We start from the raw sequence: 15,613 nt of genomic DNA on the forward strand, positions 1-15,613 counted from the left end.
CCCGATACCATCTTTTTATCATTGATCTCATTGCGTGAGACATTAATTTGTTTATCAGGTGGCCACGAAGCTATAGCCTCTTGATGACAGATACTTGCAATAAGTGGCAACTTAGTTCAAGTCTAACTTTGCTTAAATATCTTATTTAACCACATATAAAGCGTTACCTTACGTCTGAGCGGTGTCCAGGCTGTCTAACGTGTTCTACAAGAGAAGACTGTGGAATCTGGCCAGAAACTGGAATATTATGGACTTCTATAGTGTTATTTTGGAGGAGCAGCAGCACCTGAAATATGAAGATCCAAACAGTGAGAAGGAATGAAGCCAAGGAAAATAAAATCAAGTAGTAGTAGTAGTGGTAGTAGTAGTACAAAGGAAGGAAGGAAGGAAGGAAGGAAGGAAGCAAGCAAGCAAGCAAGCAAGCAAGCAAGCAAGCAAGCAAGCAAGCAAGCAAGCAAGCAAGCAAGCAAGCAAGCAAGCAAGCAAGCAAGCAAGCAGCAAGCAAGCAAGCAAGCAAGCAAGCAAGCAAGCAAGCAAGCAAGCAAGCAAGCAAGCAAGCAAGCAAGCAAGCAAGCAAGCAAGCAAGCAAGCAAGCAAGCAAGCAAGCAAGCAAGCAAGCAAGCAAGCAAGCAAGCAAGCAAGCAAGCAAGCAAGCAAGCAAGCAAGCAAGCAAGCAAGCAAGCAAGCAAGCAAGCAAGCAAGCAAGCAAGCAAGCAAGCAAGCAAGCAAGCAAGCAAGCAAGCAAGCAAGCAAGCAAGCAAGCAAGCAAGCAAGCAAGCAAGCAAGCAAGCAAGCAAGCAAGCAAGCAAGCAAGCAAGCAAGCAAGCAAGCAAGCAAGCAAGCAAGCAAGCAAGCAAGCAAGCAAGCAAGCAGCAAGCAAGCAAGCAAGCAAGCAAGCAAGCAAGCAAGCAAGCAAGCAAGCAAGCAAGCAAGCAAGCAAGCAAGCAAGCAGCAAGCAAGCAAGCAAGCAAGCAAGCAAGCAAGCAAAGCAAGCAAGCAAGCAGCAAGCAAGCAGCAAGCAAGCAAGCAAGCAAGCAAGCAAGCAAGCAAGCAAGCAAGCAAGCAAGCCAAGCAAGCAAGCAAGCAAGCAAGCAAGCAAGCAAGCAAGCAAGCAAGCAAGCAAGCAAGCAAGCAAGCAAGCAAGCAAGCAAGCAAGCAAGCAAGCAAGCAAGCAAGGAAGAATGGAAGGGAGGGAGGGAGGGAAAAAAGGAAGTATGAATGAATGAATGAATGAATGAATGAATGAATGAAAGAAAGAAAGGGAGAAAGAAAGGATGAAAGAAAGAAAGAATGAAAGAAAAAAGAAAGAAAGAGAGAGAGAGAGAGAGAGAGAGAGAGAGAGAGAAATAAATAAATAATGAATGAATGAATGAGAGAAAGAAAGAAAGGGAGGAATCGAAGGAAGAAATCAAAAGAGGCATCACATCCTTCGTCATGCTAAAGCTAAAATTAAGACAAACCTTAACATCTTCAGCAGTAAATGTTTGATGCAGGTCAAAAGCTCTGTCGAACAAAAGTAACCGAATCAAACTATTATAGTACTATATTGCTTGTCAATCAAAGTGTTACCATGACCTCACCGGAAAACACAAAGTTTTCAAGGAAACATGTCTATGGAAGGCCATGGAAACTCCTCGATACTCCAGTTTCAAGTTCCAAATAACCTCTGTGTTGATACTCATCTACTCATGGTTAGTGTCGATTTTGTTAAGAATATTGAAGAAGTCCAGTGAAAATCCGCGCAATTTCCAAGTGTTTGTATGATTGAAGTCGTGCATTCTTTACTTTACCGTTGGTATTTGTGAATATATTTAGACGCTGATACGAGGCTAAGTCTGAGTAAATGAGTCTATAATCAAGAAACACAGCGATAATTTGGAACTCAGTATTGACAGATTTTGCTATACTATTAGCATACTTTGTTTTGGCTGAGACTCGAAGTGTAAATACGCGAACAAATTCATCCTCAACTGTTCTGGTTATTGAAATGTCTTCCAACTGAAAAAATGAAAAGAAAAAAACTAGAAAATACTGGGGGTGGGGCGTTATTTATTTGTAGATTTAACATGCTGCAACACTTTATTGTAAAGCAAAGGAAAGAAAGGAAAGAAAGGAAAGCGAAGGCAAGGCAAGGGAAGGGAAGGAAAGGGCAAGGAAGGGAATTGAAGGGAAGGGAAGGAAATGGAAAAATGGAAAGAATATTAACAGGGAAATAGAAAGAAAAATGCAGGAATAAAGGAAATCAAATTTCAATATGAACCTTTGCTTTCTCTGGGTCAGTGGCTTCTTTTCTGTAAAAAAAAGGCTGATCTTAATATAGCCATACAGAGGTTGAGGTGAAAAAACTGGCATTGCAGTGCATCGTGGGACTGTTCTAGGGTGGAGATATTTTCAAGATGGCGTCTATTGCGTTCCCTGAAACAGTCCCAATGCCAACGCCTTCCCCCAGGTTTTTTCTTAACCTCGGAATGGTTAGTACGATAACAAACAAGCAATCGAAGGCTTTTCAACTTGTTTAAATAAGATGTATTTTTTTTAGTGGAAACGGTCTATATAAGATGTTCAGCGTCATCTCAAACTACCAGGTGATCTCGCCTTGAAACGCGCAAAGGATTATTTGTCAAATTATTTGTCTCCTATTTAATAAACAAGAATGTTATTATTTTTTACACTAGTGAAGTTACAGTGAAACTTCCTCAAGCGTGAACACTTAGAGGTCATTAATGACTTCATTTTTGGATTCTTGATTTCATTTTTCGATTCGAAGATTCATTAATGAAAACGAATCTTCAATTTTCAAAAAATAATAATTTGAAAATTCGAATAAGTTGGCTTGTAGGCTCTTGTTTATAGCGCAAACAGAAGGTAAGTTCATTAATATTAGATATTCCTAGAATAAAAGTTGTTTTTTCATTTCAGTTGCATATATAATTCGCTTTTTTATATAACAGGCTTTGAATCTTCGAAACGAATAATGAAATCAAGAATCCAAAAATGAAGTCATTAATGACCTCTACGTGTTCACGCTTGAGGTAGTTTCACTGTAATAAATAACGGAGATTGTTTCTCAATTTTTAATTATCCCTGCAAGCGGCACAAATCGACGAATGAGCGTGTGCGTACATATATCAGCATAAGACGTAAATTGTGATTTATAATATTCACATGCGTGAAAATACTAAATCATCTTCTTGTATAATTTTAGACAAACATAGAGTTTCTATTGGCCAGGCGACTATTGATTCTGAGACGATATTCAATGCTTTAACGGTGAGTTTCCTAAGTTTACCAAAGCGGAAATTCCCCTTAAACGCTGGGTATGTTTTTCCTTTTTTAAAAATCCTGAGTATCGACTCTTCTCTGATATTCAGGTCTCTTAACCATTAAACAAAAGACAATTCTGTTAAATATTTAAGTGGTTCAATCTTGACAACACGTGCAAGCGTGGCGACACATTTAGTATTCCAAACTAGACGCCCTATAGGCGTTTACTCGGGCTACTAATCTTCTACGAAGTTTTAGGAAATGAAAGGACTGGGATAGAAAGAAAGTCCAAAAATAAGCAGTCTTGGACTGCATGTGGCTAGTGCTTATGGAACACAATTTTGTTAATTTCTTTTAATGCTTTTAATTAAGAGACTAAAATAAGTCCGCACCGAAGGCTAAGATATTACAACTGATGCTACACACGAGGTTGAATGTAACCCTATACAAACCAACTTTACTTAAGACCGGAAATGACGAATCCATCGGGCTGGATATAATTAAATATTTTGACGTGGCTCCTCCTGAAGAATGTTCATAATTTGTTTTTTTCTCTAACTCTGATGATAAAATAGAAATTTCGGCAAAGTTTTGTTATTTACTGGAAATTAGAAATTACTTGTTGGTATTTAGTTATGATCTGTCAATTGGCTGTCTTGGACTCACTGTTCCAAGAATTGATTGGTTCTTCCACTTCCTCAGCACTAAAAATATTATCATATCTTCTAATTTATTTACAAGTGCAAATAAACATTGATTGATTGAGAGTACAGTGGAAACAACAGAAAATACATATTTAACCCAAGATTCTGAAATAATTTTAAGTAATAGAACAGTACATGAACAAAAATATAACGATATTTAACACAATCGTATTGTTTGTTTTGAGTTTGTTGTCATGAGCAAATGACGTTCCACAACGTGTGTTGTCACTTCATGTTGGACCAGGAGAAAATATTCTGGTAGAGATATAGCCCGATAAGTTAACAAAACCTAAATAACGTCTCATTATGCAATCTTAAGAGATCAAATAAAACTGTGATAAACTCATAAATAAGGCAAATAATTGCTTCAGTAGCTAACCTCTCATGAAACAACCAACATTGCAGGTAGCCCGAGTAATAATATGTTATAATATGATTTAGAGGGGAGTCGTTAAATATAAGCCTTCGTTCTGGGCTTTTCAATATGGGAATGAAATAGCTCTGGAACTCAGATTTTTAAAACAGAAACAAAATTAAACCAAAACATAAAGAATGTGAAAACTCAAAAGTCTGGTACCATAACAACACAGGTAGGTGGCTTTTGTAGTCTTTGGGTTTTCGATTTTTTTCCCCCAGGGAGTGACATGTCGAAGGGTTATATGTAGATCACACGTCAAGGTTTTTGCATAAATTTCCTTGGTTAAGTTTCGTTTGTTTGCTTTCCAACGCTACAGTACTGTCAGCCCATAATTTCAATCAGACGTGTTTTGAAATCTTATACTTACTATGACAGAGTGACCTCGAAAGGAGTTTTGCATTTTGACCTTCCCAAACAGGCTTGACTTCAGTTATGAGTTTTCGCTTGCGAAAAATTAGCATCGTACTCTTCGTGTTCAGTTTTTTCGTAGGAATACAGTTCGTTTCTTTTGTTTGGTTGAATTCAAAAGGAAAGACAATCGACTATTTCCAAGGATTTCAACATCTAAACCACAATAACAGTCATAATGGTAGTTCTATGAGAAGCCCTAGAGAACCACGATCATTCATTCGTAAAGAAAGCCCTAAAATTACAAACGATGTAGCGATCCGAACGGAAACTAAAAGCCCGCAAAAAACGACTACTTCACGACAGACTTCTCCATCTACAACCACGTGCAATAATTCAAAAACAGCAAAGACAATTGATATGGAAAATGAATACTACCCGCTTGTAAACTTCTCGTTCGTGTGGCCAGAAACGATACCAGATTTGAAAGGCGAACGAGACTTTTTTCTGGTTGTGCTCGTGAATTCAGCTGCTAAAGGAAGGAAGTACAGAGCTCGCCGTAATGCCATCAGAAAAACATGGGCAAATATGACTAATTGCGAACATTCGAAAATGAAGCAAAATCCTACATTACAACAGCTCAGATGGATTCTAGTATTTTCTTTGGGGAAGGCAGACGATTCTGGCGAAAACGAAGCAAACGCCGAAGAATCTAAAAATTACAACGATTTAGTAATTGGCAATTTCCGTGACCATTATCTGAATAATGTCGTTAAAGTATTTATGGGTGAATTGTGGGTATCAACAATAAATGTCCGCTATATTCTGAAGACAGATGACGACGTTTATGTTCGAATACCTTCGGTTATCGAATGGCTTGTGGTGCAGAACTACCCCAGGTCATTCTATGGCGGTGCTCCATATTTCAACTTTAAAGTAGATCGAAACCCTAACGGAAAATGGGCAGTGAGCAAGCGATATTTTGAAGAGGATATTTTCCCTCCTTTTTGTGCTGGAGCTTTTTATGTTCTTTCAACAGATATCTTAAGTCAAATGTTTAATTATGTCCGACGAAGGAAACCATTTCATACGGACGATGCCTATGTTGGTATTGCCGCTCGAGATTTGAAGATTTCCGTTAAAAGAATCCCCGGTCTCCTACTTGAGGACAATATGCCAATTTTTCTAGGTAGTTTTAATGATTGTAGGTTATTACAAGCCAGAGGATTTGGACACAGTATTGAGCCCCCTTTAATGAACACGCTTTTTAATCGATTAGACGAACTATGTGTCAGAAACGCAACTTGTTAACCGACATATTATAACTTCTTTGGTACGGTTTACTGAATAGCACATGTAATACTAGTACCAGAACACGTTGGTATTTGTATTGGAACACTGTCTGTTTTTCAATAATTATAAAATTGAAATGATAGCTCAGTTGAGCACGGATTATAAATTATAAGCCGTTAGCTAGAGGTTTTTTTCGGCCATGCAGTCACACAACGCATTTTGCTGCACGACATCTTGCTGAAGTAGAAAAAGATCCTACTTTAACAACATTGTCTGCAATATTGCGCGCAACTTTGCACCGTATGTCCATGACACGCGACAGAACACGTTAAAGTATTCTCTCTCTTTGGCCATTGAAGGGAAAAAAATTTAAAACCCAAACAACTTTAATATTTTCTAAGAATTAGTTTTCGAAATCACAGATAGAGCACATGCTGTAAAACCATAGCCTCCTTCGCAAACGTTGTTAGGGTCGTCTCGCAACGCTTCTCTCACCACCAACTAGAGAAGCGTTGCGTCTGCAAAGCCGACGCTAGTAAAACCATGAAATAAAAACAAAGTTGATACTGGCAAAGGGTACTATTTAGTGACTAATAGTTGCTATCATTCAATCAGAGCATAATTACTGCTCATAATAACAAAGTTTTTAAAAGTAAACTTTGAAAAGGTCCCTGCGGGGTTAGGATTTAGTAGCCTCTACAGAATTCGTGTCTGTGCTGTATTGACTCTTACTTCTTAATTGACGCGGTTTTCTTTGTTATTCACAATATAGGCTTTATTTTTGTTATATAACCCTCATTATAAATGAGAGGTCAATATATAGTTAGATATTAACCCACCTCGCATTTATAATGAGCAACATTTGATAGAAAACCTTCTCAATTGAGAAATAAAATACTTAATTACCGAAAACGGAGGCAATAAGCCTGCCTCCGCCGAGTCGGTAATTAACTCTTACTGCGGCCTCGTGTTTGTAATCCCCATACAGCACGGCCACTCATTCTTCAAACTTCACCTAAGTATCAGTATAAACTTTTTTTATATTTCGAGTTGTTACAGCATGGAGTGATTTTCATAAACCCGTGAAAGAAATGTTAGAGAGAAAAAAATCTTTATTTTTGTTGGTTCTGCTTTCTTTTGGTTACCTTGGTTAACTTGAAATCGTATTGTAACTTGGAATCATCGTGGAACATGCGCGCGGGAAACATATTATCTTGTTTAGCCAGGGCCTTAGACTCTTATATGCAATACCTCAAAAATTTCACGGTTTTGCAATATTTTGTTATAAAGGTAGAGCGCATGCAGTAAAACCATGAAATAAAAACAAAGTTGATACTGAAAAATAGTAACTATTTAGTGACTAATAGTCGCTAGCACTCAACCAGAACATTTATTAAACAAAAGACACAAATGGTCTCTTATGTATTTGTCTATGTATGAATGTTCTGGTTGTTCTGGTTCATTTTTATTCCTTTGAATAGCTTTTATAGACTTTCAATAAGCCCCGACTCTATACCATAATCGATTTTAAAATTCTTTCATATTAAAATTTTTGTTTCCTTAGAGAATACAGGAACAAAAGCAATGTGAAAAGGGTTATGGTCTAGAGACGGGGGTAAAACGTCATCTCGCTTCAGGCTTATACATAAAACTCTAATTCTATTGTTTTCGGTTGGGGCTGGAATTTTGGGGGGTTCTAGTCCCATTTCCGAACCCCAATTTAGATCAAATCCAGACAGAAGCGACAGAATTTTACCGCTGGGTTCCCGTGATGATCTTCTTTGTTAGTGTGAAAATAAATAATTAAAACAATAATAACGTTTTTTGAGCTACACAGCATGCGTTGCACGTTTCCATTTGATATACTTTTCCTCTCTCTTAAGGTGGCTGCCTACTTTTGAACGTTCGAGAATTGAGCCCACAATGTGCGCGTGCTCAAAAACCGCTGAAAAATCTACAAGATTTTATTGAAGAACCATACGCGTTTTGAACTTCAACAGGGCAAAACCCTCAAATTTTGCACGGGACTCTATATTTCTTAATAGCTCATTCGAAAAAACTCCTAAAAATCTAGGTTATATCAACATTTAAGAAAAAGTTTAAATCAGCAACACATGAAAAAATAGATTTTTGTAGTGATTTTTGCTCGACTTTATGAGATCTTTTAAGAGCACCGAAACTACGAAATATGATAAATCAATGTGTCTCTTTGTCTTTTTGTCGAAAATATCCATGTATTATTGTAGAATGATTGACTAGCCGTCATTCGTGCAATCATATAGTCTGCAAATAACTATTATCTTATGAGGCTTTTTCTCTGAGAATGTTTTTCTTATCACTTCTGGTGGCGTAATTTTACTACAAAAGCTCGTGCGTAGGCTTCCATTAAATGCTGATTATCTCGAAAACGAGCTCGGGACACCCTATTTTTCTTTCCAGATTTGGAATCAGCATTAAATTTGGATTCGGAAAATCGAAATTTAAAATGAGAAAAGTTTAAATCAATTTCCAAAAGTAGGCAGCCAACTTACTAACAGTGTTTTTCCCATGAATGAGGATTTTAGTATAAAACTTTATTTCTTTAACGGTGCTCTTCGCAAAATTTTTTAGTTTGAAGCAATTGTTTGCATAAAAAATTCTGTTATGTAGAAGGTACATATTGCACAATATGCGAATATAAAGCCCCCCTAAGAAAAACGTCATATAGAACACAGGTAGACCAAGCTTCTATAATTTTTAATCGCATCTCGTTGAGCGCGCGCAGTAACAATGACAGGACTGGGGTCGAGAGTGAACGTTACACATTTTTTGTGACACACGCAACACAGAGAGCCCAAGCCTTTTTTGGTTATAACGAATCTTGTTTGGAGGATTTTAGTTTTTTTTTTACATATTAACATAACATACCTTTGTTTTTTCCTGGCTCTTTTCATTTTTTTCTGTAACGATTTATTGATTTCTTCTTCCGTGGCAATTTTAAACAACTCTAGTTGAGAATCATTTCCCTTAAGATAGAAAAACGCAGAACAACGTCATTTAATGTTGGTGATATTTTGACCTTATACTACTTCCCTTTTCCCCATTCCCTTCCCTTCATTTGAAGTCTCTCTTCCAATAGACCCCTTGCATATGTGACATCAAAGGAGCTTAACTTGGAGGAGAAAAGAAAATAATTCCAATCTCCTGAGAACTGGAAAAATTGTAACGTCCTCAATTGAGCTGCATTTCGACGTGATGCAAAGGGTTTTTCAATGATTACATTGATTGGTTTCCCTGGAGCCCGTTGGGGGGGGGGGGGGTACTCCCCTATATTCACTATACAGGTACGTGCAACCAAACATGGTATGGTTTTCAGCGATTCTACTCTAGAACAGGGTATATAAAATCGCGCTCGCTCGGGGACAGGGTATGTGAAATCACGCTCTCTCCTCTCCGGAACAGGGTATCCATTTTCGGAATACCAGAACAGGGTATAATTTTCAGCAATTTTACTCTGGAACAGGGTCAGGGTTCAGGGGGCTCAGCGGCTTATCCCTACCATAAACGGCAAGACTACCCCCTCCCAGGCCCCGGAGCCTTGACTCTAAATGTTTTGTGCTTGACCACTCAACCACAATATGCAAACTTGGCTCTTTTCCCACACTTCCACTTCTGTGTGTATACAAAAAGTCCCTGTGGACACCCAGTATTTAATATTTCAACAGGTCCTTGCCAGTACCTGCCACGTAAATCAATAAAATCATTTTATAAAAAAATTTAATGCATCTTTATCTATCATGGGTTTCTTCAGCTAGTTCCTGTGTCCTCAACCCCACCCCTCCCCCACAGACTGTCAGATTGTTTTTAGTCTTTTTTACTTACCAAACAACCAAGTATTTGACCTGAGTTGGAAGAATGTAATGAGGTGACTCTAGCTCGACTCTGGCGAATTACTGAGCCAAGAAGTAAACATGTCACTGGCTGACTCTCCTGAAACAAACGCAAGCAATCATTTCAAGTAAGGGATGAATTCAAAAGATTATTTCTATGGGTTGCCTGTAGTGTTGAGATCAAGGATCCTTGAGGGACGTTTTCTTACCTGTTTATCACTCTGCAAAACGTCAGACTCATTTTCCAAGTCAGCATCATTTGCTGAACGCTTAGCACCAAGTTTTGATGCTGGAGCATCCTGCATTTTGTCAGAATAACTGATCTTCCACACTCTTAACTCGCTGTCCCCACAACCAGTAACCAGTCTTGATTCATTATTTGCAATGACAAATCCCCATACCTTGAAAAATAATGCATAGATTATATAATTTGAAACCATAGACTTTTCTCATAAATGGCCACCAAACGTGGTTGGGACTAGAGACAATTGAATGGAAGCGAGGTCAGGAAGGCCTCATGAGTAAATTCAAGTCTACTTGATTATTTGTGTCAAAGTTTTCATCTCACCAATTTGAATCCTTTTAAGCCTCTTTCGAAGTAAGGGTGAATGAATTTGACACAAAATATCGTACTGTTCTATCGTACTTTGTTTACTAATGAGGCCTTTCTGACCTTGCTTCCATTCAATTGTCCCTAGTCCCAACTGCATTTGGCGCCATTTATAAGAAAGGTGTATAAATCATACTTTTTTCGCATTCTGATTGGCTAATTTACTACCGTCATGGGTCTAATATGGATAATAAGAATTTAGGATTAAAAAATATTAGAATAATAATTCTAAAAAATTTTGTCCTAAAGGAAATCTTCATCATATAGTAATGATGAAAAGGTAAATTATACACTGTGAAAAATATGAAAAAACTTACTGACGTTTCGGACGCTAGTCCTTCGTCGGATTAAATATAGTGTGTGCACATGCTACTCAGTCACGTCAGTGTGCACTATCAATTTCTGGATGCACAATCGAGCTTGCTTATTAATCAGTTAGAGCACGCGTTAAATCTTTATTTTACCAAACTTATCCAAATTCATTGAATTCTGAAACAATCTCTGGTCCCTATACATAACAGTACCTCACTTCTGTGACCAACCAATGTCAAGAAACAGTGTTGAGTATCAAGATCCCACATCTTTACCAACATGTCCTTTGAACTACAATGAATAAGCATAGTTTTTTGAGAATGAATAATATGAATACACCAAAGTGAAACTGTCAACCAAATTGTTGTTGTTGTGGACTGACTGACTGAATAATGAGCAATATAATGGCAAAAAGCGCCAAAAACACATTTTGGGTTAAAACTCAAGATCTTTTTTTAACATTTAGAAACTTTCGATCAGTGTACTATGATTAAATGCTTATTTGAAGCGGTATTTTCAATTGTACAAAGATGTTTTGTTGTATTCGTGTTTTGATATTGATAGGCTTTTTATAGAAAATGTATGGGAAATAAGCAAATGAAGGCCTAAACCTCATTTTCGATTCAAATTTTTACTTTGCGTTAACACTTTGATTCCACTTTCATCTCCACTTCCAAACAAGTTAAACTTTCTGAATAACAAGATTTTAGCCTTGTACAACAGCCTTTCCTCAAGAAAATAGTTTTTGGGGCTCACCGCTTGAATACGAAAAGAATTCTTTCTTAAAAAGCTTTTGTGTTTCCAAATGAACACAAGGCTATAGTCAGTCAGTCCAGATCAACAGCAAATCAAACTGAATGCCATAATTTCAATTCAATGTTAAGAAGCACAAATTATTGTTCATAAGGGGTAAGGGAATAGGAGTGCTATTCAAATTTCTAAGTGGGTCTAATTTCTGAGAAGGTAACAGACAGGATTAGAATTTTAAAATGCGAAGTTGAAGAAAAAAAGTCATACCTCACTTTCAAAAAGTGGGGAAGAGTTGGAGATTTCAAGGGGTAGTGAGGGTCTGAGTAGGGTATGATCTAATACTATTGTTATCCCAACCTCGTCACAAGAACATTTTTCTTTCTTAGAAAGCGGCATTGAGTTACCATGCCCTTATGACCATGCAGTCTGCAACACATTAAACAAGAAAAAAGTGAATAACGATGGAAAGACAAATGCATAAAATATATATTCCATATAGTGTAATTCCAGAAACTATCTATATACACCCAACCCCCCACCCCACCCCCCAACCCCCCCCCACCCCATGAGTAATGTCCATGAAGTAAGACACCCCCTACCCAAGCATCTAGACATTCCAATTTTCTTTCATATGAACTCTGTAATTTTGTTCTTTTTCTCTGACTCCTGACTTTCTGAGACTTGTTAAAGAGAAGCATAGTCTCTTGAAAGACATTTGTATATGGTTTTGAGGCATATGATATGATCAGTGAAAGTGAAGACTAAACGCGACCAAGAACAGCGTTCACTTAGTTACCACATCAAGTCCATTTCTACCAACTTATGACTCGGATGACTTTATTTCCCCATACTCTAATCTATGAAATGTGTGTTTTGGGTAGCTTTATCATTCTTTATAATCTTTTTACTTGCCAAAGTTCGAGAAAAATACAAAATACCTTATGCACGAAACATTGATCGACAAGCGACGCCACATATATAAATTCATAGATATAAACTTATCTTAATTTAACTTAATATTTACCTGTATAAACCTGATTCATTAATAACATCCCATAATATAACATCAGTATCCTAAGTGAAATCATACGTGTATTATTCATCAATTATTGCTTACAGAATTTTTAGTAATTTTTGCATTTCCCTCACCAAGGAAGTGAAGTGGGGAATTAGATTTGACTTTTGTTATTAATACCATTACTCTTACAATATTATACTGTCTGCTGGTTTCTATTTTAGACCATGTCTCATTCCCCTTAGAATTGAATCAGTTTTTGCATGAGTGGGAAACCTAAGGTACCATCTTACAGCACATGAACAGTTTATGAAGTGATGTAACATCGAAATGCCTTCCCTTTGACTTCTAATAATTCCACCAATCACAATATGTACTGTATGGTATGACAGTCACTATAGTACGATTACAAATTTGCCTTATTGATTCCCACTTGACAACAAAAAACACTCTATAGCTTACCCTTCCTCCTGAGGCTAACAGCCCACAAGAATGGTCAAACTGTAAAGCAGAAACAGCTGATCTATGTCCACTGAAATGTAAAGACAATAGAAGAATTCAAACACTCATTTAAAAAAACAATTTTAACCCTCTGGGACTATCTAAGTCAGGGAATGGCAACTCACAGATCGAACCCTGAAACAACCTCTGGGCGGATCTAAGACAGGGCAAGGCTAACTTACAGATCTAGCCCTAAAAACAACCTCTGAGCTGATCTGACTCAGGACATGGCTATCTCACACACTGTACACTGAAGACACTGTTTCATTACAGCTACAATAACATTGTTAGTTTCAAACTCAAATTTACACAACATCTTTGTCCTAGTGCTCTTGGTTTGATTGATTGGTTTATCAATCGTTATATTAACCACAACCCGATTAGCTCAGTTGGTAAGAGCGTCTGCCTATTGTGGGGGAAGGTCGTGGTTCAAGCCTCGGCCGGACCAACACTCAGGGTCTTAAAATAACTGAGGAGAAGGTGCTTTCTTTGTAATTACATCTTCAAATGGTTAAACCTAGTTCTTCTCGAACAAGAACTTAAAACAGTAGGCCCTGTCTGTCTTCACTATATAACCCTGTATAAGGTGGACGTAAAAGATCCACTAAAGACGTTGGTGATGACCATCTTCAGTGCCTGTGCTAAAACTCTACAGGGCCTATTGCAATTGGCATAGAAGCTGTTGTGGTGTCCCTGTTCTAATAAACAAATATTAATGTTTATCATACAGACAGACATATTAAGAGATTCCTATGAATAAATCACTTGTTACAGACCTCAAAGTAACCTGTGAAGTTCCATCTGAAAGTTTCCAAATTTTTATACTACCATCTTCATACCTGTAAAATAATATATAATAAAATCTAATATAATAACAAGAACAATAATAATAATGATGATACTAACAATAATAATGATAGCAATGAAATGTAAATTAATAACTGAAACAAAAAAGAAATATGTAGATGTATGATAATACTATAGATGTTATAGTAATGATAAAGAGGTAAATTATACACCATGAAAAAAATGAAAAAACTGACGTTTCAGACGCTAGTCCTTTGTTTTACTCCGACGAAGGACTAGCGTCTGAAATGTCAGTAAGTTTTTTCATCTTTTCACGGTGTATAATTTACTTTTTCATCATTACTGTTTCATTAGAAACACTGACGCAATCAAGGCTTCATACATACCCACGTTCCCTTGAAATTTTTGTGCTTTTCATAATGTCATGGAAACACTTTGATTGACAAACACAAGGCTAGTCAGTCACTTGTGCCGAACAATAATCATTGAAATCGGTAACCATAATTCAATTCCATGTTAAAAACAGCTTGTTTTTTTCTTGATCAGTATCATAGCACTTAGGAAAGGCTAAAAGCACCCATGCTTATGCCACAACCTAGGTGTTGTATTTTTGAACTGTACATGGACATAGCTGTTTTATTTGTTTATGTTCACTCCGGTTTTAGAATGAATAACAACTCTATCAATCTACTCCTTACCCAACTGCTAGGCTCTGTTGGTCAACACTGATAGCCATTGCTGTAACTTCCCATTTGCTTCCTTTCAGAACTCTAACCTAAAATAAAATGCATGTAAACAAAAAGACATGAGCTTATAAGATAAGCTTAAGTTTTAACAAAGTTTATTATTTTGTAAGGAAATAATATCTTAAGATCTTTCATAGCTGAATTTGGCTATATCAAAATTTAAAAATCGTCAAAACCTCCAATAGATTGATTGATTTAAAAGAAAAATATATGCACATTAATACGAGCTGTAAAAAATGGGGGACCTTTTCTTCTTTTTTTGTGTCCCAAATAAACACATCTTCAAGTGCAGGAACAACTGCCAGTTGAACGCTGGATTTCAAGCCTAAAACTTTCCCTTCCACAAACAAAACATTAGCCTTAAGGCTCCCAACGAGACCAAAACAGCCTGTGGGCTCGTATCGCAGGTAAGATTTAGTCAAAACCATTTTAAATTATCACAAAGATTTAGTAAATTTAGTGAAGTTTGTCCGCCATGTTGGCACGTGCAGCTACAACACCACAGGTAGACCAAACCTCAAAACACAATTATACACAGGTAGCCCAGATGAGGATCTACTGCGGGTAGTCCAACTGAGAGTCCTTCGTATAGCTTTAACTTTATTTGAAAATTTTCCTCACTTTTTTTTTGGCAGGTTTTATTGATCAAAGTTATCATTGTTTAGATAGAGTTTAAATCATTTTAAAGAGATTTTTAATTTTATTTTAGTGGTTTTGTGCCACGAGAGCTGTGAGACTTCTGTGCTCATTTCCGAGGTTTTAAAGACCTTTAAAATAATTTGTTTGCATTTTGTGAATTTTGTAATTGTGTATTTTTATCAAACATTTTAAAAGCCTTTTGTAGTTCGTTAATGTGGTTTACCTGTTGGGCTTCCTTTGGCCATGGCGCGGCCGCGTCTTGAACCTGAAAATTGGCGGGAAAATCAAAAAATTTCTCGCAACATTTTTGAGTGTGCAAAAAAAAAAAAAACTTGTC

General features: G+C 37.0%; 2 protein-coding genes across 2 annotated transcripts in view; one reads left to right on the top strand and one right to left on the bottom strand.

Moving 5' to 3' along the window:
- Positions 1-15,114, bottom strand: part of LOC116304412 (WD repeat-containing protein 3-like) — a 31,218-nt gene extending 16,104 nt beyond the window's left edge. Inside the window, exons 1-14 of the mRNA XM_089037471.1 lie at positions 14,883-15,114; positions 14,590-14,666; positions 13,861-13,923; positions 13,046-13,115; positions 12,593-12,642; positions 11,926-11,994; positions 11,031-11,109; positions 10,106-10,297; positions 9,889-9,996; positions 8,935-9,032; positions 2,261-2,291; positions 1,919-1,998; positions 1,461-1,503; positions 168-286 (exon numbers count right to left, since the gene is read on the bottom strand). Of these exons, the coding sequence (XP_088893597.1) occupies positions 168-286; positions 1,461-1,503; positions 1,919-1,998; positions 2,261-2,291; positions 8,935-9,032; positions 9,889-9,996; positions 10,106-10,297; positions 11,031-11,109; positions 11,926-11,994; positions 12,593-12,642; positions 13,046-13,115; positions 13,861-13,923; positions 14,590-14,666; positions 14,883-15,065 (1,262 nt within the window). The 5' untranslated portion in view covers positions 15,066-15,114. The remainder of the gene's footprint in view (positions 1-167; positions 287-1,460; positions 1,504-1,918; positions 1,999-2,260; positions 2,292-8,934; positions 9,033-9,888; positions 9,997-10,105; positions 10,298-11,030; positions 11,110-11,925; positions 11,995-12,592; positions 12,643-13,045; positions 13,116-13,860; positions 13,924-14,589; positions 14,667-14,882) is intronic.
- Positions 4,809-6,130, top strand: LOC116304411 (beta-1,3-galactosyltransferase 5). The gene has a single exon (XM_031714152.2). The coding sequence runs from the start codon at positions 4,819-4,821 to the stop codon at positions 6,043-6,045; it is 1,227 nt and encodes a 408-aa protein (XP_031570012.2). The 5' UTR covers positions 4,809-4,818; the 3' UTR covers positions 6,046-6,130.
- Positions 15,115-15,613: the final 499 nt, after the last annotated feature.

Source organism: Actinia tenebrosa, unplaced genomic scaffold, assembly GCF_029948245.1.
Source record: "Actinia tenebrosa isolate PJP-AT-01 unplaced genomic scaffold, QUT_ActTen_1.0 PGA_scaffold5__44_contigs__length_20552954, whole genome shotgun sequence".
Lineage (NCBI taxonomy): Eukaryota > Metazoa > Cnidaria > Anthozoa > Actiniaria > Actiniidae > Actinia > Actinia tenebrosa.

Bases quoted from the DNA above. Each gene is read 5' to 3' on its own strand.
- LOC116304411 (XM_031714152.2), top strand. From the start codon at position 4,819: ATGAGTTTTCGCTTGCGAAAAATTAGCATCGTACTCTTCGTGTTCAGT.